Below are 24,011 nucleotides of genomic sequence, written 5' to 3'. Positions count from 1 at the left end.
AAAAACCATTTGTTATAATGTGGAATTTTCCCACTACTCTGTCTTCTGCCCACTGTTTCACTCCCGTGAAATATCTTAAAGATACACCTAATGGGAAGAATTGTATTAATGTGGATGTGATGATCTACAAATTTTTGTAATAATTGAAAATCAGATGTAATTTTATAAATTCCTCTTTTAGTGACTCTCTACACTCAGAATTCTCTCAGCTTAGTGTAAGGGAATTTTGTTTAGATGAGTTTTTCTACTCTTGGCTCCTGCTTCTTCAGCCGTTGTTCAGTTGGCTGTGGTGCCCCTGGTATTGTCACCATGTGGACAGAGGGCTGGGTTTGGAGTCAGAGGACCTAGTTTGAAGTGCCTGCCCTGTCACTTTGTGTGGTGATATTAGGGGGTCTCCTGATCTTGCTTTTTTTTGAATTGCCCTGGTTTCTAGAAACATTGGACCCAGAGTGTGCAGGAGGCCCTGAAGGTGTCAAGAATGAAGCCTTCCCACCCCACAGCTGACATAATTTGTTGTTTGCATCACAAACTAGACTTCCTGTGTGTCCTTGAGAGTCAAGACAGGCTCCAGTCAGTCTGAGCTAAGCTGAGAAACTGCTTATGTAGTTGGGATCCTCATAGATAAGTGGACCATCCTATCTTCATGGTCTAGCAGTTCCCAAGGGAAAAGAATGTGGCTTTTGCCATTGCCTTTCTCCTCCCCTTTGGGAGGGGTTTTGTCCTTTTCCCACCCATACTGCACCTTTCCCCCTTTCACACCATGCCCATTTCGGTGGAGGGTTGTGTCTTCTCCTCCTTCTTTTGTCCCACTGTTATAAATATGCAGACTTTCATATGGGTTGTGAATTCTTTGGGTTCCACACGCATGTTCATTTCTCTTGTAATAAACCTTTCACGTAAGTTTTATGAAGTTGTGATTGCTTGTTGACAATCTTAGGTAAGTCATTTAATCTGTTGGCATCTTTATGCTCTCCTGTCGAGTGAGGAAGTTGCCCTCGATGGCCTCTAAGTTCCCTTCTAGCTCTGACTCCAGTAGACAGCTAGTTCTTAATTATTTAGAGGTGATTCTCCACCCCAACCTCTCCCCCCCCATTTGTTGATTATACAGCACCTTTTAAAAAATTTCTTCTTAGGTTGCTCATCATTTGACTCTGACATTATTCGTTAGTGTCTCCTTCATCAGAGAGGTTGGGCAAGTTAGAAGAGATTGAATTGAAGTCAGTAAATGTGTCACTAAGCACAGTATTACTTTGTGTTCGTGTATTAGAGGTGGCTCGGATGGAATATAGAGTGTGTACGTGAATTTAACTGACGCTATTAAACAGTGTTCCTGATGATGCAGTCACATTTCAGCAGAAGCTATTTTACCTGGAAATTATTGTTGGACATTTGAAAGTCTTAATAAAAATTACGGAAAACCCGGTATTTGGAGGGGTAGTATTTCTAAATCCAAAAATCCCTTAAAGGAAAAAATCCCCAATGGCCCAGAGTTGATTGCTTAATTAAGACCCTGGCAAATTCCAAATCCTGTCGAACACCATTCATACTCTTTCTCTAACTCTAACCCTTCACCCCCCCCGCCAAAGTTTTTTTTTATATCAGTGTTTTCTGGTTCTCCCCAGGCATCTTTCCCTTGTGACAAACTTTTGCAGAACTGACTAAAAGAGCTCCCACTCTGAATGCAACATTCCACAGCTGTAATCCTTGCCTCTTGAAGGAAAGGAGAGAGGTGCATTTTGTCATCTTTTCTAGAACCAAGATTTGACTTTCTCTTTTATCCCATAAAATTTTTAACACTGTATGACTGAGTGTTCATTCCAGCGTGTCAAATCTGTAATGAAATTTCTAAAATATAAGTATAGCGTTGTGTTTTTCCATCTACTACCATTTCCCTTTAAACCTATATAAAAACAAAAAAAATTTCAAAAATACTTATATTTAGCAACTAATTCTAGAGTAAGTAAGAGTAATTCTTGTTTTATTACTGCATAAGATGAAGCTTAAGGCTTGATCTGTCTAATTCAGCTACTTGCTTAGGCAAATATTCTTTCATTCCAGGGGAAAAGTTTTTTTTTTTATTTTTTATATCTGTCTGGAAACCTTCACTTAGCTACCATTGAAGATTTTTGGAGAGTTTCAGAACAGAAAGAAAGGAGGGAAATTACAAAATTAAAAGTTCAGTAAAGTCTGAAAATGCAAACCATGAGATGTGGAAAGTAGAAATGAGTGTTACCTTTTGGCTTCTCTCCTGTGAGCCTAAGCAACATTGAATTAAAAGCTTTTTCCTTTTAGTTCAGGAATTTAAGGTTCAGTCTCGTGTTATAATTCAGATTAATTAAAGTGCTTGCTGTAGGTTGAATTGAATTGCATTGTACCCAGAGTAAAAAATGGCCCCTTAAGATAGGACAAGTTTCACTGAATTCTTCCTGGGTGGGGAAGATAGTTTAAAGTTCCCATTTGTCTTTTTTCATTCACAAAAAAATGAAAGAAAATAAAAATAATCCTATATGTTAACATGCCTGCAGTTTGTATGTATAGGAGGCTTGTTACTGTACACAGTAACATTTTATAGTCTTTGTGTAAAGGCCATGTATGTTTAAAACAGGCTTTTGTAAGTACACTGGTTCCCTCCCATTAACACATGTAAATGCCATGGGATATTGTTCCCCAACAAGCCAGTGAATTCCAAGTGTTCTGTTGCTTGGTCTTGTGAATGTGGAAGCTTCCATCGTCATTTCTGGGCGCTTGCGTTATTCTCACATGGCTTTGCTAAAGTCAATGTTTTGTTTTATTTTGGCAGCATCTTTTGCCCCCAGGAGAATACTGAGGAAGCCCTGTTGTTGTTGCTGATCAGTGAATCGATGGTAAGTGCAATACAGAAAATTTTTTTCTTATCCACTGGGATTTCCCTTTGGTCAGAGGGCTGGTTCTTTTGTCAGATGACTCAGGAGGGGTGCGATTCCCAGAGGAAGTGCTTCATATTATTATCTCTGGGAAGGTGCACCCATCAGTGCCAAGAGACGAGTACAGTCTGGTTTTTAACTGTGTTTCCCTTATCATTCAGACTCACTGTCTTTGTCCTGGTCAGACTCTGTGTTGACATGAAACCCAGAGTTTCTTCTTAAATCCTGACATCAACATAGTATAAATAAACTGTACCAGACCCATGGCAAAATTACACTGTGTGTCCTTCCAATCAACATAACACCCATGCCATTTTTATAGAATTGTAATCAGGTGACAGTATCCAGAATCACCTTGAATAGGAAGTCACCAAAGGGCGGTTGTGAGGGAAGAGGGTAATGTGGAAATATGGAGGGGACGCTTTTACTCATTTTGTCTTAGGAATCTAGCAGTTTTGGGATCGGTTCTGAGTTTATGAACCTCATGTTATTTGACCACTGGCTGGCTGGAGTCCTTCTTCCAGCCAGCTGCTCCCCTGTCACAGTAACAGGCCAGACTTCCCCAAAGGTCATGGCCTATGAAGAAGTCCCTGATATGTTAGAACTTAAGAATAAGCATGAGATCGTGAATATAGTCATGATCAGACTGTTGAGAGGGCGCAGTGGATAGAGAGCTGGGTCTAGAATCAACAAGATTTGGCTTCAAACCCAGCCTCAGGCGCCGACTCTCTTTGTGACCCCAGGGAAGTCCCTTAACCTCCGTGTGCCTCAGTTTCCTCATCTGTAAAATGGGGATGATAATCATAGCACCTGCCTCTCAGGGGTGTTGTCAGGATCAAATAAGATAACATTGACACGGTGCCTGGAGCATAGTCAGCACTATGTAAATGTTGGCTGTCGTCACCATCATCATCGTCACCATCACCACCACCACCATCATCATCATCATCGTCACCATCATCATCACCATCATCACCGTCATCACCATCATCACCATCACCACCATCACCATCACCATCACCATCGTCATCGTCACCATCACCATCATCACCATCATCACCATCGTCATCACCATCCTCATCATCATCACCATTGTCACCATCATCATTGTCATCGTCATCATCATCTTGGAAATCTCTCTTCGTGTGGACAAGGATATAAAATTTAAACAAAAGCTTTTTGGGTTTTCTTCTCGGCATGCTCCGCTTCCTCACCGTGCGGTGTAGTAGGCAGTATGAAACTGTGGTTGCCGTTCCGTCATTTCAGTCACGTCAGACTCTTGGTGATCCCATTTGTGGTTTTCTGGGTAAAGATCCTGGAGGGGTTTGCCATTTCCTTCTCGAGCTCATTTTACAGATGAGGAAACTGAGGCAAACATGTGACTTGCCCAGGGTCACACAGCTGTAAGTATCTGAGGCTCGATTTGAACTCGAGAAAATGAGTTCCCAATTTCAGGCCTGGCACTCTATCCGCTGTATTACTGAGATGCTTCTAATAGGGAACTAGTTTGCTCTTATAATTAAAAGTGATAGGAATTTTCAGTTTTGAACATTTGTGATGTAGTAGGAGTGATATTGGACTGTGATATCCCTGGTATGTAGAAGAAGGAGAGCTGGTTTGGGCTTAGGTCTTTGTTTGAATGCTGGCTTTGCATATGACCTTGGTTAAGTTGCTTCATACCTCTGCGCCCCAGTTATGACTGACAAAATCACCTTCTATTAGGTGATCTGCTAGGATCTCTTCGAGTCCTAACATTTTATTTATTCTATTTCATTCTGTTTTATAAGTGATATCATTTGTGTGTTCAGCTAGTTGATCAGCTAGCATTTATTAAGTGCCTACGTGGCTAAGTCAGCCAATTAATAAACATTTATGAAGTGCCTATTATGTGCCAGGCACTGTTCTAAGGGCTGGAAAAACAAAGAAAGGTCCAAGTCAGTTCCTACTCTGAAAGAATGTAGAGTCTAATGAGGGAGACAACAGGTAAGCCACTATATATAAATGAGGGATGGCCAGGATACATTGGAGATCATCCAGAGGGAAGGCATGAGTACTAAGGGGGATTGAGTGAGGCTTCTTGCAGAAGGTGGGACTTTAGCTGGTACTTGAAGGGAGCCAAGGAAGGCTGGAGGTGGGGATGAGGAGAGAGAGTGCTCCAGTCTATTTGTTAAATGCACATTGGATGTTCCAAGTATAGTGAGAGACATTTAAAAACATGGGAGCACTGCCCCTCTTCCTGCTGTTTTTTTCCAGTCTGATTGGTGATACAATCATAGAAGGTCACAGTTGGAAAGGACCTCAAAAATCTTCTAGCCCAGGAAGTTCTTCACCTGGGTTCAGGGGTCTATGAAGTCGGCTGGAGGAAAAAAAAATGTCTATTTCAGTATAATTGGTTTCCTTGGTAATCCTATGTACTTTATGAGTTTAAAAACATTCAGGGAAGGGATTCATAGGCTTCACCAGACTGCTATCTCCCATCAGTGAGTTGGGGGTTGTCTTACTCCAGCTGTGTGAAGACTTCTCCTGGTGGAATGGGCTGATGAGAACGATTTGTTCCAAGTCTTGAAGGCAGCTTAAGCAGGCGCTATGGAATGCTTAGAGTTTGGTCAGACATCGAAGACATTGAAGACACCAAGGTGAGGTCATCTACTGTACCTAAGCCATGCACAGTCATCCAGACTTTTGTCCCTGGATTTGATAACTCTGGAAGGAGAGAGTGAGGCTGATGACTTGGCACAACTCTGCCTCACTTAAAGCTGATTCGTGTGCAAGTCAGAGCCTCACCCCGTGATGTTATTGATTCTCTTCAAAAATGAAGGCTGAACAACAAAGAGGTCCATGATGCAAAATAGGTTAAGTCTTGTTTGCCTCAATCCAACCTTGTACCTGTCCAAGAACAATTCTGTAACAATGCCGACGCCGACAAGTGATCATCTGGTCTGTTTGTGGAAGTCTCACGACAAGGGGAGAGTCATTCCCTTTAGAGGCTGTCCAGTACACTTTGGGGCAGCTCGAATTGTTAGGAAGATTTTTCTCTCCATTTATCTTCAATCCACAATCTTTTGGCAACCTCTACCCAGTCCTCTTAATTTTACTCTCTGAGTTTTTTTTTCCTCACAGCCAAAGAGAGACAAAGTTTGTTACGGATTTGCCATATTGGGTTGTCTTAAGATATCTCACTCTTTGTGACACTTGTTTTCATAAATGGGCCAGATTCTATCTGAGGTAGATGGAATCTGAGCCTAAATAAAGAAGTCTTAATTCCTCTTCTACATGAAAACCCATCAAATACTTGAAGATTGCTGTCATGTGAAGTGCATTTGTCAGCTCCTTCATTCTGTACAGTATACCTCTCAATTGATGATTTGTTAGTTGTTTTGATATCAGTGTCCCCTTGTTGATTCATATCTAGCTTTCAGTTTTCCCAAGTGCCGCACCCTCCCACTGGCTCCCTCCATTCCTCCCCCCTCCCACCTCCCCACCCTGATCTTTTTCATGGGAATGCTTATCTAGTTATATCTTACCTACCCTATACTTTTGAAGTTTTGGGAACCACACTTTAGGATCTAAGTTGATAAGATAGTGTCCAGAGAAGAGTGACTAGAAGAGTAAAAGATGTTAGCCTGGGGATGTCTAGCTTGGGAAAGAGGACTCTGGGAAGAAAGTAAGCATTTGAAGGACTGTCATGGAATTGAGTTATACTTGTTCTTCTTGGCCCCAGAAGACAGAACTAGAAAAATAGATTTACAATTGACATTAGGAAAAGCTTCCAACCAAAGAAATGTAGAATTGGCTGCCATGATGGGCTCCTTCATCTTTTCAGGAGAAAGCTGGATCACTACTTGCTGGAGATGTAGAAGGGATTCTTAATTGTAGATGGATTTGATTAGGGTGGCCTTTGAGGGTCTTTCTAACCCTCAGATTTTGTAATTCTCATTTTTTTTAATCTGGTAGGTAGAACTTTACATCCTGTCTCTCTCATCTATCATGTAAACTGTCTTTTTCAGCTTCATATCACTTATACATTTGAAAGGTGCGCTTTTCAACATTTCGTCTAAACCATGATGGAGTTAAGGACAGATCTTTGAATACTTTCTTGTTAATGACTATTCTTTGAGTCCAGTTACCTAGCTAATTCTGAACCCACTTATAATCTAGGTCTCATTTCTTCATATTGCCCACAAACATAGCATAAGAGATTTCTTCAAATGCTTTGCTGAGTTATGATACATTATATGTGTAGAACATTTCCTTGGCCTTCTCCTGACCTAGATATTATGTCAAAATTTTAAAAAGTGGAGTTGGACTGCTGTGACCTATTTTTGATGAGGCTGCAATGCTTTGAGTGATTAATCACTGCTTTTCACTTAGGTGATCAGTTGAAGGATTTTACCAACAGTAGAAATCAAGCTGTTTGTAGCCTCTTCTCTTTTAAAATAATTGGGACCACATTTGCCTTTCTCCACAATTTTTTAGACGTAATTATAAGTGGCTCAGGAATTCTCAGAGAGTTTTCTGGGGTATGCAGACTGAATACAGAAGAACAGGTGAAATGGGGAATAAAGGAGTAAATGGCATTAATCAGGGAAATTATTTTTGTCTTTATTAACTGGAAGGTGGTCATGTTGGTGGGGTCAAGATATCTTCACCAATTCTTTTGTTTTTCTTTGGCTTATCTTTTCCATTGTTGAACTTAATTATCCTAGAAAGTAGCAGGCTGTTATCTTTGCCACCCATGCTTATCACTTTTTGACCAGATGGCACCTCAGGAATTTGTGTTTTGTACTTTCCCCAGACTCTCCTTGGTCTGATAACCTCATTGCATTTTATAGCCTACTCTTTGATTAAGGCTGCTTCATATTAGACTATTAGGCAACACTACCCTCATAGTAAACTTTCAGCCTTTGCTTGGTCATACTTAATGTATCAAGCCCCAAAGGCAGTATGTCAGTTTGGGGGCGCGGTATGCATTTCATTTATCCCTTTTTCTCTTTAATTGAATAGATGTTAACTGGTAGCCTTTAAAGTTGGAGGCACTTTGGGTTAGTAGGCTTAGAAACTATCAAAAGAGGATTTTTGGTTTTGGTAAACTCACCAGTGTATCTATTTAATGACATTATTTGACAACGATGCCAAATGATGCTTTGGTTAGGAATCAGAGCAGCGAGTTTCCTAATCAAAATAGTTATGTGTAACTTGATAATCATTCCATAATGAGAAATTATGTAGAAATTAGTAGAAGTTGCAATTTTACCGTCATGAAAACTTATTTCTTTCTCTACATTTTTTTTTATTTTTGCAGTTTGTAGACAGGAAACAAATATGTTCAACTTCAAAGTCAAAATGAACAGTACTCTGTTTTTTAGTGGCTGCGAAAATGGTTTATTTTTATGGCTCTACTAGCTATAAAGCAGAAACATAAATTTACCTGTTAGACCCTCCACCCACGAGAAGTAAGTGTAGGATTGGGTTGCTATATGTCATCATATCACATTATTTCTTGACTCTTTTTAATCTTTCCATAAAATAAAGGGGGTTATCAAACCTACAACTATATAGTGATAACTGCAGCAACAGCCTTAATTGTTGAAAAGCTACTGCTCACAGTAATATTTGAAAATATGCATTGTACATTTGTAAACGCAAGTTTTCTGAACACTTTCTTTTGAAATTTAGAAAAAAAACCTTTGGCACAGCTTGATAGCTGATAAGGCCTCCAATTTTGATCTCTTATAACTATCAGAATTACTACAGTTTTTCTTTTCAGATTAGTGGTTTTAGGACAGATAGTATCAAATAAAAAAATAGGATAAGGTTATTTCTAGTGAATTTTACTTAGTTAATCCATCATTTCTTTCCCTGGCTTAGAATTGACACTTGGATCAGGAAAACTTATAATGCAAATTTCAAGATGAGGCCTGCTCTAACAAGAAGTGATTCACTCAATGAGAAGTGCCCTGATTATCTTTTATTCTAACTTTTATATTTCAGAGGAGGGAGTTTTGAAGCCAAATCCATACTGATCTATGGTGCTAACAGTAAATGCCAAGAAGTTGGTGCTGAAAAGAAAGGCAGTTCCTTCTTAGTGGGAGGCAGAGTTGGTAAGCAGGCTTTCAGAATGGCACGAAGGAAGGAGAACATCAAAATGGCCATCTGTATGACCTCAGTGCTTACTTCATGTGCCGCTCTGAGAACATGGCCTGGGGGGGCCTTCTTTCTATCCTTACTGATCCAGAGTTATGAGATATTGAGAGACCAGGCCTGTCAAATTAAAGCAGAGGGCACCAAATTTGAATTATTTTGGTCCTATAATAAGGAAAGGGGAAAATGAGCTGTTTCATCTGTAATACATTGACTCTTCAGGAATCTGTAGAAAAATTAAATTTGAATGTTAATGAAAACAAGTCAGTTGTAAAGAGCATTTGATTTCTAGATAGAAGAGAATATTAAGCTTGAATGTGTGTGATGTATTTCTGTGCTAAGTTATAGAGACATTAAATTATAAAGGTGTTCTTTGCGGTATTATTTAAATAAAAAATTTGCTCGCCTCTTTCTGTTACAAGTCTGTTTTGAATTCCTATGACATATATTGTAATATGTTTTGAGGCCGTTATGGTGAAGATCATAGAAGCATAAGACCATGGGTTTAGAGTCACAAAAGACTTCAGAGGTGTCTAATCCAATCTCCATATTTTACTGATGAGGAACTTGGGTCTGACAAGGTCAAGAGACTTGCTTAAGGTAACAAAGGTGTCAGGGGTGTGAGTGAGTATTGGATAGTATATAGATTTTGTCACTGAAGAACGGAAAAAATCTCTGTAGGACCTGCCAATTTGAAAGCACCATTTCATGATGGAAGTTGTGGGAGTCAGGAATCCTCCCTCCTCCTCTTTCCTTTTCTACCTCCCCTCTCTCCCTCCCTTAGAGGAAAAGTGCCAAATAAATGTTCGATATCAGTAATCCGGCTACTGGATGTTCTGCTCTCCTAAAGCAATACTGTGTGTGTAAGGATTCCATAGGTGCATATATGCATCTGGGGAAATAATTTTGCTTTGTATTAGCTTTAAATAGCTTTCTGTAGATGTTTGATTTAGGTATGGGCAGCCTTTTGAATCAGCCTCATTGTTCAAACATGAGAAATCCTGGTGTTTTTGTGCAGAACAGTATACTTTTGTACTATAATGGCCAGCTTTCAATTGCCAAGGGTGAATTTGTACCTCCTGTTCCTCATTTGCTCCAAAACCTGATCTGTATATTGTTGGCTCTAGGAGCATTTATGTGAAGAGTTTTTTTTATAAACAGCAAGTAGCTATTTAATGTATGTAGTGACCTTAGTTTTTCTTTTTGATGTCCTTAGGCAAACCGGGATGCTGTATTGAGCAGGATACCAGAGCACAAAAGTGACCGCATCATCAGCTTACAAAGTGCCTCGGTGGTCTATGATCTATTGACTATAGCATTGGGAAGAAGAGGCCAATATGAAATGCTGTCAGAGGTATGGCTCCTAAGTTGCTGTCGTCCCCTTAGTGGATGCAACCTTGAAAGCCATGATATGTATTTATGTTTGATTAAACTGATATTTTTGAAAATACGTATGATGGTCAGCAAACCCCACCAGTCCGTATGGTTTCTGCTGGAGTGAAGGTTACCGTATCTAAAGCACATGCATCTTCCAGAGTAATTTCCATCATAGTCAAGGGACTTTCTGGACTGTGTATTACAGGTTTTCATCTGAGATGGAATTTTTGAAAAAACATTATTACGTAGCTTCTAAAGATTGGCACTTAAAAGCATGGTGTTTTTAGATTAGGTTCTGCAAAGTACAGTATTGAGCAGGATCTTAGAACACACAAGTAACCATGTCATCAGCTTGGAGTGTCTTACGACCTTTTCATTTGTCAGCAAGTTACATAGTTACTCAGCTTTTCTTGAACACTTCTGCATAGAATTTTGAGTTTTTATATTTCAGGACAAGATGATTAATCTTAGTTTGCTGCTGTCTCAGATAGTACAGTTTCATCCTCCATAGCTCAGAATCTTTTTTCAGTTAGTACAGTTTGCATGCTGAGCAAAGCACCAAAATGCCATTATGGCTAGATATGAGCTAGGTACATTCTCAGGTAATTTTGGCTTTTCTCCCTGGGATTTTGAAAAAAAAATCTGTATTTTGAAAATAATTAGTTTTTCTGTTTATTTTTCCCTTTTAAATTTTCCATCCATTACCCTAGCCTCTGCACAGGAAGACATAAACAAAATATCAGAGTGAATCAAATCCAATTTTCTCCTTTATGGCAGCCTTAAGATCCCTCCCATGTATTTACACATGAAACAGGCTGAAGGAGAACAGATGAGCCTTGCATAGCTTAGGTTTTTTTTTATATTTGTTTTTTTGATTATACAAAATCATGGTTAGCCATTCTTTGGGGAAAAAAAAATCACATCTGTGACTGTGTAAATCAGTAGTCAGAGGCCTCTGACACAGTTGTGACTCATTGTCCTTGGGCTTAAAGCCATCCTTGGGAATGTGCTGTGTTCTGCCTGGGGAGCTATTCAGCATTATAGAGAATCCCTTATAATTCCCCATCAAGAACATTTTATAACTGGTGATTTCTGCAGGGTGATTTCAATAGACCCACATACTATCTCTGATCAAGGCAGTTCTCTGTAACGTCAAGGAAAGTTGTACTTACCTGTAGAAAGTCGTCTTGTGGAGATGGCTATCTATGTAATATGCCCTTATCAGTCAGGTTGCTTCATAGTTAGGTTCTTGGCATCTAACATCTTTTAAGAGGCTTCTAACTTAGCCATTGAAAAATTTCCCAGATCTCTTAGTTTCAAACTATTGTTGAATATAGTTTTAACATGGTAGTTAGTTACAAAAACTTTCTAAAGCTTTAATTGTTTCTGCATCTGAATTCAGTCTGAGGTGCCTGTCTTGCTTTTTGCAGGCTTAGTGCTTTCCTGCATAAAGACTTCTCTTCATTTCCCAAAGGATTTGAGGGAGACGCTGTAGTCTTAGCAGCATTCCACCGAGAGAAGGTCAGAGCTGAGGCAGGCGTTTCCTTTTAGCATTGAATACGCAGAACTTGTTTTCACCAAGATGATTTTTCATTTTGTTGTCAAGTGTAGTTTCCATCTTGTGATGACAGTCTGTTGACTAGTTCACTAGTCATGTTTTAGCAATTTTCCTCAGATTCCCTAACTCATAAACTTAGTTCTTGAGCATGAAAGGATCATGTTTAAAATGAACAAGTGTTGTTCATCTCTACCTCCATAGTTAAATGATTAAAAGTGTTTATCTTACTGGGTATCTTGTTGGTTATATCTTTTATTGAAGTCTTTGGTATTCCTGAAAGTCTCTACAAGATGACTCTTATTTCTGAATTTCAGAAATGTCATAAATGAGAGGTCGAATGAGAAGACTGAGGCCATCCATCTTTAGTTTATTGATCTTTCACTTTCCATAGCTCAATCTTTTTTCACTTCTGTTTCTTTGCTGTAGTTGAGGTTTCTCTCCTTGCCAGCATAAACCACAATTCTGTCCCCTTAATGCATTTCCCTTCCAGCTCCTCAGAGAACTTGCCCCTTCCATTGTTCTCGTTCCCTCTCCCTCTCCCTTTCTCCCCCTCTTCCTCTCTCTTTCTCTCCCCTTCTCCTCCTCTTCCTCTCTCTCTTCCCGTCTCCCTCTCTCTCTCTCTCCCTCTCCCTCTTCCTATCTCTTTCTCTCCCCCTTCCTATCTCTTTCTCTCCCCTTCTTCCCCTCTTCCTCCCTCTCTTCCCCTCTCCCTCTCTCTTTCCCCATCTCCCTCCCTCTCCCCCCTCCCTTCCGCTCTCTCCCTCTCTCTCCCTTTCCCTCTCATTTCTCTCTTTGTTACATCTTTCTTTTTTGTCTACAAACACGCTCAGATCTTCCCCTAAACAAAGAAAAAGCAATCCTTTAATGTTGTTATTCTTTGAAACTTACTGTCTTACAGTATCACTTCTCTTCATTTCTAAATGTTTAGAAAAATAATCTACTTTTGTTTCCTTTACTAAACTATTCATTCAGTCCTCAACTCCTTGAAGTCTGACTTCCATTTCTACCATTCAATTGAAACTGTCAGAGTCCCTAGTAAACTCTTAGCAAATATGATGGGTTTTGCTCAGGCTTCATCTTGTTGTAGCTTTGGACTCTGTGGACTTTAATTTTCTGGATACCGTCTCCTCCCTTGGTTCTTGTGACCCTATTCTTTCCTCATTTTCCTACTTATTTAAGCATTCACTCTTGGTCTCCTCTTGGTTGATTTTGTATTTTCCTATCCCCTCGGGGTAGGCATCCCATCAAGTTTTGTCTTTGGCCCTTTTGTCTTTCTACAGGCTTTCCATTGGTGATCTCATATACTTCCATGACTGAAGATGACTCCCAGGTCTATATAGCTAATTCTACTCTATTTGCAGAGGTCTGGTCTCAAACCTCCAACTGCCTTCTGGACAGTTTCATGTGGCTATCCTGACAGTACCTCAAACTATACACTTTTAAAGCTAAACTCATCATTTTATTCTCTGCGTGGCCCTTCCCCAAGTTTCCCTCCTGTCTAGTCACCCAGGTCAGAATCTTAGCATGATGTTTGACTCTTTTGTCTTCCTCACTCTCACATATTGATTGCCAAGTGTTATTGATGCTGCTTGGATGGTATCTCTTGAATCTGCCTCTTCCATGCTCTTCTCTTCCACTCCGCTGCCACCGTCTTAGTTTAAACCATTGCCTAGTCTATTGTTATAGCCTTCTAACTGGTTACATTGGCTACTGGGGTTGAAACCCAAAGTGAGTAGGGTGAGACTTTCTTAAATAAACTCAGTTCACCATGTCCAGATGAAATAACTTCCCTAGTTACTGAGAGAACTGTTGGACTTGGTTGCTCAGCCACTAGCAATAATCTTGAAATTTGTAAAGAGGTGTCCTTAAGCCATTGTCCTGTATCTCTCTTCCCTTTCACAGGTAAAGTCCAAGGAAAACCTGTCTGCTCTCATTTTCTCCACTTCTTTTCCTCTTACTTAGCACCTTTTTCTAACTTAGCTTTTGACATCATCGCTCAGCTCTCCAGAGGTTACCAGTGATCTCTTAGTTGCCAAATCTTGGTTCTTCTACTGTATGACCAGTCCTTCTCAATCTTCCTGGCTGGATCATCATCCATATTGCACTCCCTAGATATGGGTGTAGTCCAAAGCCTCATCTTGTGCCTTCTCTTTTCCCTGTACACTCTTGCTTAGTGACCCCATCAGCTCACATGAATTTAATTGTCATCTGTGTGAAGGTAACTCACAAATCTGTACATCAAGGCCTACATCACCAGTTGCCTATGAGACAACATAGAACATAGGACATAGGCTTCTTAAACTCAACCTGTCCAGAACAGAATTGATTATATTTTCCCCTAGCCCCACTCCTCTTCAAAACTTCCCTATTTCTTCCAAGGATACAGCCAGTTTTCCAGTTACACAGGTCCTAACCATGGAGTCTCTCACCTCACATACACAGCTGGTTGCCAAGTTTTGTCAGCTGCACCTTCACAACTTCTCTCACATTTTCCCCTTCCCTCTGTCCATTGTTTCCCACTTATTCTTCCCTCAAGTCTCTTTCCTCTCTAATCTTTAACACAACTATCAATGGAATGTTTCCAAAGCACCAGTCAGACCACTTCATTCTCCTGGTCAAGAAACCCCAGTGGATACCCTATTATCTGCAGGATCTAATATATATTCTCTTACTTGTCATTTAAAAACCATCACAAGTTGGTTCTAACCTGTCCCTGTCCCTCCAACCTTATTCTACTTCCTCCCCTTCATTTGCCAGTCAAACTGCCCTTCTTCTTGTTCCTCACATGTGTCACTATCTCCCATCTCTGTTCCTTGGCACAGGCTGACTTCCATTTCTGGAATGCATCCCTCTTTGTTCCACCTCTTAGAATCCCTATTTTCATCCAAGCTCAGCTCAAATACCTCTCTCTAGGTGTGGTTTTTTCTGAACTCACAACTGCTAGTGTGTTCCCCACCAAAATTACCTTGTATTTATTTTGCATAGTGATTTTCCTGGATTTTGCCAGGAAAATCTGACCTCTCTTCTGACCTTGCCAGCATGACTTCATGAACTTTACCATCATGTCCCTGTGTGGATACCATCTCTCCCCCACACCGCCTTTTTAACTTCCTTTTGTGTGTTGCTGCCCTCGGATCCCTCCCTCCCCTCAGTGACTCCCCCCCACCCCTCATTTAATTTAATAATTATTATAATTATAATGATTATATATAATTGTAATTATAATATATGATATGTATGATATAATTATATATAATTATAATATATAATATAATTATATATAATTATAATATACAATATAATTATAATGATTATAATAAATTATTTATTAAATAAGCATTTAATAAATGCTTATGGTCTTGTTGCCTAGCTAGAGAGATGGCTTCAAAGCCAGGACGGCCTGTGTTCAAGTCCTGCTTCTGATACGTATAGGCTGGCAAGTCCTTTAACTTTTCATACTTTGGGTATAGTAATATTTCCATTACTTACTCACTAATTACTCACTTGTTTTGGGTGGGGGGGAGGGGAAGAAGGAAGTGAATGTCTGATTTCTTTGGTATAGGAAACTCCCAATGAGGAAATACCAACGTAGATGGGCACGTACTCTGCAGTTTATACTTTTAGAGAGTCTCCTGGTGCCCTGATAGGTTAAAGGAGCTACCCAGGGTAAGTGTAGAAAGCCTCAAAAACCAGACCTGTACCTCACTGTGGGCTGTGAGCTTGAGGAGTGTGCGTCTCCCTTTGACCTTAAAGGGCCTGATAATCCAGCTGATGCCCAACTGGGTCCCTGTCAGCTAGGCTTCATAGTCCTCCCCATTGAACCAACATGAGGGCAAAGGCAGCTATGGAGAGTGGCTGAGGGGGTAGTGGAGAGAACAGGTCTGTAATCAGAAGACCTAAGTTCCAAACTTTGATTTGCTACTGTTTAGATGTTTGATTGTAGTCAAGCCACTTTTCCTATAAGCCTCAGTTTTCTACATATGAAAGGCGGGGTTTGGTAACACTCAAGCCGTCTTTCAGTATTATCCTACATTAGATATTATTCTATTATTCCTACCTTACCCTGCTTTCCTGTGTGTGGTCTTTCTTATATGGAATTGGTATGGGAAGCTCGATAATATTCAGACTCTTAAGGTTTGAATTGTCCAGAGTAATACTCCTTTCCAGGTTTGGGCCTCAGTTTGGAAAGGGAAGGAGACCCAGAGAGATCACGAGTGAGCTGCTGGTATCTGTAGAGCCCAATCCACAGGTACAAATCTGGGTATTCTAGATCTATTGCTGGTGGGAATAGATGCCATAAGGCTGATTCCATATGTGACCTTGGTAGTGACAGATGGCCCTGAATTAGCTTTAAGAATGGAGCAAGTGAAATAATGGTGTCAGCTACCAGTTTTCCTTGGTCCTGCCGTTTCTAGACTATTTTCTATCCTTGTGGTGGTCCTCTTTTCAATTGCATGTATGTTGTGTAAATTAGAAATAATATGACTGATTTTTTAAATAAATGTATTCAAATATGCATATTAAAGATTATTGGCCCTTTCATAGTAATTTCTGTGGGAAGCTCTGAGCCTCTTTTACAGTGCTGCCATTATCAAAACATTTTCGGAATTGCTTTTTAAAAATTACTTTTCTCTGCTCTGGCTGTGTAGACATATATGTAGGCAGGTCACTTTTTTCTTTTTTTGTTTGTTTTTTGATTTTTTTGAGTTTCGGCTCTCATCTCTAAGACTTGCACTGTCTGCATCATAGAAATGTTATGAAGAAAGTACTTTGTCAGCCTTAAAAGTGCCATGTTAAATGTAGGTTTTTCTTGTTGTTTTACTATATTAAACAAAATTCATGCGGCACAAGTCTGGGAACGTGTTGGGGATTAAGCTGGGAAAGGCTCATTTTGCTCCCAAAACAGATTTGACTTTAATGAAATTGATTGGAGGGGGGAAGTGTGGCTTGTAAATCATCATTGAAGGCAGTTTTCCAAGACAGCTTAATCCATGAAATCCTTCTGGAAGTGACTGCCCTGCGAGGGATGATGCTCATTTGGAGATAATAAGCTCTACCATGTTTCTTAAAATACTTTAATATTTTAAAGGATCTGTGATTTTGCTATGGGCTCTATGTATGTTAAGATTACAGTCCTTCAGTTACATAATGGAGACTTTTCTTCAGTTGATGTGGCCAAAAAACTTAATCACTGGGTGGGTGGGTGGCTTACCTTCTGGTAATCAGCATCCAGATTTAGCTAGGCTGGTCCTCAGATAACTGACATATCATCTGTCACCAGGCCTGTACTCAGAGCTGTTCCAGCTTGGTGAGAACTTAGCTCAGGCTTTCATTGCACTGGCATGACCTACGTGAACCCAGCATCGTTCTTAGATTCTATCTCCCCACCTCCTTGAGAATTGCGCTGTTCTCAGCTCTGTGGTAGGTGTTGAGGAGAGAAAAGGGAACGCAGAATGGGCCCTGCCCTCCCGGAACTCCTCCTGGAGCCCATTTTCCTCTCCTCCTCCTCACCATCTATTTATATAGTGAGGAATGATAGCAGGACTTCAGTGGAGGATTTATTAAGAAGAGCATATCAATTACTTTGTATTGACACCCTGCCTCTACCCATTTTGTGTTGTGTCCATTCTCTGGAAGCAGAGCTTTGAGGCATACTTAGACGCTAGTTTGGAACAAGTCTGTGGCTGCTTAGTATAATGTTCATGGCCCCCAGTTATTCCCACTGTGTACCCAGATAAACATGATTAGGTATATGTTTAAGCTGAGCACTCTCTACCCACAATTCACCAAGTGACTTTTCCAGCCATGGCACTAGTTCCTCCATAAGTTCTGTCTGGAGAGGTTCTAATTTTGCAATATTTTATCAGTTATACACACCACCATGTCCTATTTGGACAGTGGCTTTCAAAGGGAAATTGAAAAGATTTCATGTTAAAATTCTCTGTGTTTTGAATGCTAATTCCTCTTCATATTCCTTTGTATTTCTTCTTTCATCATGTATCATTTCTCTTATAACTGACACCAAATTATTTTATCTTTTGGGTTTGTGTTACAGTCAAGATATCCTTCAGCTCCATATTCTTCGAGTTAGTGACTGATTAAATATTTATTTCGTGCCTATTATATACTAGTCTACCACATAATCCTTTTATCACATTTGCCCTTGTCACCTACTGATATGATTCAGGCCATTAATAACCCCTCGTACAGTTGTGTGATTGCTGCTCTATGTGGATTGGCCTTCCTTTTATTTCCTTTTTCTCATGCATCCACCTTTCCTTCCCTGTTGTTTTTTTCTTTCTCTTTTTGAAGTCTGAGCTCTTCCATCTCCAACAATTTAACACATTCTTCTTGCCCTTTGGCTTCCTTTGTTTTTTATTTAAAGCTCATGAAAGCCGTCACAGGCCTCATGTGGTAGTGGCGTTTGTCACTTTGCCATGTTGCCTTTCCAACAATACTCCTTCTTTTTTCGTGTTGGCCCCTTTTGGCTGGTGTGTTTTGGATGTCACCATCTAGGACTATATTATGTTTTCAGGAGTAGTGAATCCAGTCTCTTACAGAAACCACTGTTGTTCCCTTTCTGTCATCCATTGTGCTGAGATTCATAATGGCGAGTTCTTACTCGGCTGCAGGATTGGCTGAATTTGCCTGTTGCCCACTTAGGGCCCCTTTCAACCAGTTACTGGACAAGTATGATGACATTAAGGAAACACTTGTCACATCTGTCCTCTGACAGTTTTATGCATAACATATAATATTTATCATATTGCCAAAGCTATGACTTTTCATGTTTTAAGGACTAATTTTGAACTATGCTGAAAGGCTTGTGTAGGAAGGAAAAACCTGCTTTTTTTTTTCCTCCTTCAATTTAAGTAGCAACTCTAGTTGGCATGACAACCTAAGCTATTAAAAGTAAAGCATAAGTATTGTCTCCTCTTTTTTAGAATGAACTAAAGCTGCTAAAAAGATTGGATTTTTGCCGTTGACTATTAATGGCTCAGTGGTGGTACTAAGCTATAAAGCCTTTTTTGAAGGGTATATGTATGTCTACTATATATAACACCAGATACAAAGACTGAAATGTTATTTTTATTCTTTCTATTTAAAATAATATACATATATTCATTTATATAAAATCTCAATAATATTTGACCTATATGCAGTTCCTGTACTAAAGGAATGTTCGTATATCACTGGATTTAAAGATATCAAGCAACACTGAGAATTACTTAGAATATTTTTATGGCCTCCTAGGATCATTATATCAGAATATTTAGAGGTGGGAGAGGCTTTAGAAATTATCGAGTCAAGCAACCTCATTTTATAGGTCAGGAAGAACTGAGGTCTGGAGAAGTTAAAGGACTGTGCCTGACATCTTCCATGTAGTGTGGGACTGTCAGGTTTTAAACCTAGGGCCTCTGACTCCAAATCTACTACCCTTTTACCTTCCTTACTCTCTTTTGGCTTTTGTTTGAGTTACTAAAGGTTATCTGATTCAGACATGAGTCTAGTTTAGTTATTGCTCACCAACTCGTATATGTTCAGGGTTTAAACAAAATTAGAGTGGGCCAGATGGAAATGAGGCAGCAGATTATATTTATATTTTTATCTTTTCTAGCTCTTAGTCTAATACATTGCATATAGTGAGCACGTAATAAATATTGAATAGTAGATATATTCTTAGTTTTTTAGAGAAAATTCTATGTCTCAATAAATTCTGAACAAATTCAGATGGTAAGTAGAGAGATATAGAGATGAACAGCAGAGACAGAAAGGCATTTCCAAGTAGGGACAGGGCAGCTGCACATATTGCAGATTCTTGTGTTTGCCCTTGTGTGGTGTACCAGGAAAGTTCACCTGTCCAATGACCTTACTTACTACCCCGTTTCCTGGTGTTTTAAACTCTACCCATGATCTCCTTTTTTTTTCCTTTTTTTTTGGGGGGGGGGGTGGAGTCAGGGCAATTGGGGTTAAGTGACTTGCCCAAGGTCACACAGCTAGTAAGTGTGTCAAGTATCTGAGGCTGAATTTGAACTCAGGTCCTCCTGACTCCAGGGCTGGTGAAACACACATTATCCAGGGAAAGAGATCTTGTTAGGCTGATACAGAGAATTTGAATAGAGGTAAGTGTGAAGTACCGGGTGGCACAGTGGGGAAGATGGGGGGAGGGGGTGGTACACAGAGGTAGCTTTAAACTTGTTCTAATAAAGAACTCCCTAACAGTCCAAGTTGGCCACCAATGGACTGGGTTCCCTTAGGAGGTAGAGGGTTCCTTACAGCAAAGGGAGAATTTGAACACAGCTCATCTGACCGAACCTGTGGTTTTAGTGACACAGGTCAGGTACTGTTATCATCTTACACCGTAGGTATTGCTGTCCCCCTCTCCACTTTATCCTCTATGACAAATGCTGGATGATCTCTCAGGTCCTCTTATACTCTACATTCTGTGATTTTGAAAGGATGAGTGATGCCTAGCTTAACAGCAGTGGAAGATCTGGGACTTTTAGTGTGTTTTCAAGTTCAACGTGAGCTAACGGGTGTTGTGAAAACTAATGTTGTCTTAGGCTTAAATATGAATTAATATAAATACGAAGTCTGGATACTCTTACTTTGCACTTGGTGGGCCCCATTTAGGTATTTTGACTGTTGCTGTCAGAGTAAGGAGTACAAACAGAATGAGTGGATGTAAAACCACTTAATAAGAAGACCAGGGGCAGCTAGGTGGTGCAGTGAGCAGAGCATCGGCCCTGGAGTCAGACACTTGACACACTTACTAGCTATGTGACCTTGGGCAAGTCACTTAACCCCAATTGCCCTGCCTTCCCCCCTCAAAAAAAAAGACTAGTTGAAGAAACTGGAAATATTTGTTCTGGAGAAAAAAAGACTGACAGGCTAGGGGAAAATGATAGCTATCATAGATATCAGAAAGCTGTCATATGAAAGAGAGATTAGACCTTTTCGCTGTGGTTCCAGAGGGAGGATTTGGGACTATTAGGTGAAAGTTAAATCAAGGTATATTTTGGCTCATATAAAGAACATTCTGACAATTAGAGTTATCCAAAATGTAACCTCTGGAAATATTCAAAGCCTGCATGACCACTTGTCAGAAATGCTGTATAAGAAATTCCTATCTAGGATAAGGGGCTCAACTAGATGACCAGTAAGTTTCATCTAACTCATAATATTTTGTTATTCTTTTAATGACATATTTATGCTAGAACCTTAGAGTGAGTCAGAATCACAGAATTTTAGTTAGGGGGTACCTTGGGGCCATCTGGTTCCACCCCATGTTCTTGTTTGCTGCTACATGGTTGTTTTGTCTCTGCCCAGACATTTCTAATGGAGCCCTTACCATCATCAGGAGCTTGTTTGCTTTTTTTGTAATATGCTATCAGAGCAGCTATGTGGTACAGCGGATAGAGTACTGGGCCTGGAGGCAGGAAGACCCGAGTTCAAATGTGGACCCAGATACTGCCTAGCTTTGTGACCCCGGGCAAGTCACTTGACCATGTTTGCCTCATTTCTTCAACTGTAAAGTGAGGATAATAACAATACCTCCAGAGTTGTGAAGATCAAATGATATAATCCTTGTAAAGCATCTAGCACCCTGGCACAGAGTAGGTGCTGTATACGTGCTTATTCCTTTCCCTCCCTTCATCTGTTAGAAAAAATGTTCTTAAATTGAGCCTGAAGTTTGTCGCCTTGGCCCTAGCTCTGCACCCTGGAGCGGCACAGGAGGGCTCTATGTAGCCCTTCAGATGTTATGAGGGCATTTGTCAAGTCTTCCCTTGATCTTGTTTTTTTTCCAGGTTAAACACATCTGGTTCCTTTAGCATTTCTTAATTCGACATTGCTTCTGTCCCTTCACCCTCTTTTGGGTGGGGTCTCTTTGAAAATGTGTCCAAAATGAAACAGTATTATCCCGGATGTATTCAAAAGAACTAAGAGTATATGCGATTAAATGGAGTGACCTTTTCCCCTTTCTAATAAATTTTTAAAATATAAACTTCACAAAAATGCACAGCCAAATAAACAAAATAAAGAGTAAAATCATATGTAAAACCATAAACTGCCAAAAATAATTCTAGTACACTAAGTGGAAAATAATAACATTTTAGTCTGTGGCCCCTTCTGTTCTTTTTCATCTGTGTACTTATCATATTTTATTAGTTTATTTTATGTAGCCTTAGTGTGTGTGTGTGTTGTTGTTTCTACCTTTGTCCTTAAACACTTCCCCCACCCCTCCAATCTTTTGTTAATGATATATAAAATCTGTATGGGTGCTAAGGGATCACCCTCTTTCAGGGAAGCTCTTTGTGAAGTGAAGAATCCTATTGTAATACAAATAATCACCTTTGTGATTTTTCTGTTTCATTAGTTTAGCTTTCTATAGAGACAAAGAAATTACTTTAAAATGTATTTCAATATCTTTAGGTTTCACTAACTCTACTTTTTTCATATTGCATCATTTTGTATAACTTTTTCTGTATATCTTTGTGTTTTTCATATATGCCATTTTATGACACCATTATATTTAATTGCATTATCATACTGATGGGGATGGGGAGCTGAACCCCCAAAAGGAAAAGCCCCTGGACTTCCCCACACAGCCCAGATTTTCTGGTGTTTGGCTGGGGCATCTGGTCCACCTCAGCCCACCTTGATTATTTAATTAGCTTACTTGACACTTCTTAATCCATCCAGATCTTTCCATAGTCTTTCTGTATAAAAGTAGCCATCTTGCCACCATTGAAATGGGCAGATTCTTAAAACTGGCTCACTTATATTGGTGTCACAAATAGTACAGACTCTAGGAATCTCGCCCACCCCAACCTGTGTTTTAATGAACTCACTAATTGGACCGAAAGAAGGCTTTAGTGGTTGAATTTTTTCAAGGCAGACCTGTGCCCTTTACCTTTGCATTTTGTGGTTCCCAATACCCCTTTCCCTAGTTGTTGGATATAAAAGGTTTTTTTTTTAAGCTGTTTACCTTTATAAAGCAACCAACTGTGAATATATCTGTACAGAAAGTTCTTTTATTCTCTTTTAATAGCAGCCTTAGGATTAGTAGTCATTGGGACCAGGCTTAAAAGGCATAATCAATTTTGTAATCTATTGTATGTTAGCAAATGACTTTCCAAAAAGATTGCACAAATTTTTACTCCCAGCATCAGTGAGATAATATATCTGTTTCCTTAAAATCTTGAAAGCAGTGCCTTTTAACAATTTTGAAACTGACTTTAATTTGATGAGCACGAGGTTATATTTAAAGTTGTTTTAATTTAATTTCTCTAATAATTGAAGAGAGTGAACAATTACTTTACTCAGAATTTATGGCTCCTCCTTCAAGAACTGTTCAGAACCACCATTTTTTCCCTCCTAGGAAATGGGTCATACTTCTGTAAATTTTTTCTACTTCTTTATACCCTTTGAATGTCAGGTTTTTTTCAGATATGAATATGGTGGTTCTTCTCTGCCCCTTCCCCCCCACCTTCCTTTTCTTTTGGATATGTTATGCAAAATCTACCTACTTTGTCTGCGTTCATTTCCTGTATTGTTTGATAAAAATTTTTATTCCATCCTCCATGGAGATAAGCTTATTATTTCTCTTTTTGACAATTTAAGACATATTTTGTCTAGGGATAGGGACTAGATCTATGATGTCATTAGTATAGGAACTGCCAGGTGAGGCAGTATCTTCTGCCAATGCAGGATGACACTTTCTTTAACACTTAAGTCTTAGTTGCCTAGAGCCCTGAGAGATTTAGTGACTTAACCTTAGGTCATCTAGCCACTATATGTAAGAAGTAGGACTTGAACCTAGGCCTTCTTGGGTTTGAGGCCAGTTCTTGACCCATATTCGATTCCATACTTCCTCTCATATTTCATTATATGTATATATAGATATGTTTCATGTCTATATATATTATACATATTTATATATGGAAAGAAATCTTTAATTAAAATTATTGGAAAAACCAGAAAACCATATAATGATGGAAGTGATACAGATGCATGTGTGCATTTATTTA

At 39.5% G+C, this 24,011-nt stretch overlaps 1 protein-coding gene across 4 annotated transcripts in view; it reads left to right on the top strand.

Annotated features, from left to right (window-relative positions):
* TTC7B (tetratricopeptide repeat domain 7B) overlaps nucleotides 1-24,011 on the top strand; it is a 333,472-nt gene that overhangs the window by 141,225 nt on the left and 168,236 nt on the right. For all 4 annotated transcript variants that reach the window (XM_036735890.1, XM_036735889.1, XM_036735888.1 and 1 more), the window contains 2 exons: nucleotides 2,801-2,864; nucleotides 10,261-10,398. In XM_036735890.1, coding sequence (XP_036591785.1) covers nucleotides 2,801-2,864; nucleotides 10,261-10,398 — 202 coding nt within the window. The remainder of the gene's footprint in view (nucleotides 1-2,800; nucleotides 2,865-10,260; nucleotides 10,399-24,011) is intronic.

Source organism: Trichosurus vulpecula, chromosome 8, assembly GCF_011100635.1.
Source record: "Trichosurus vulpecula isolate mTriVul1 chromosome 8, mTriVul1.pri, whole genome shotgun sequence".
NCBI lineage: Eukaryota > Metazoa > Chordata > Mammalia > Diprotodontia > Phalangeridae > Trichosurus > Trichosurus vulpecula.
This window is presented reverse-complemented; position numbering and strand designations above follow the sequence as displayed.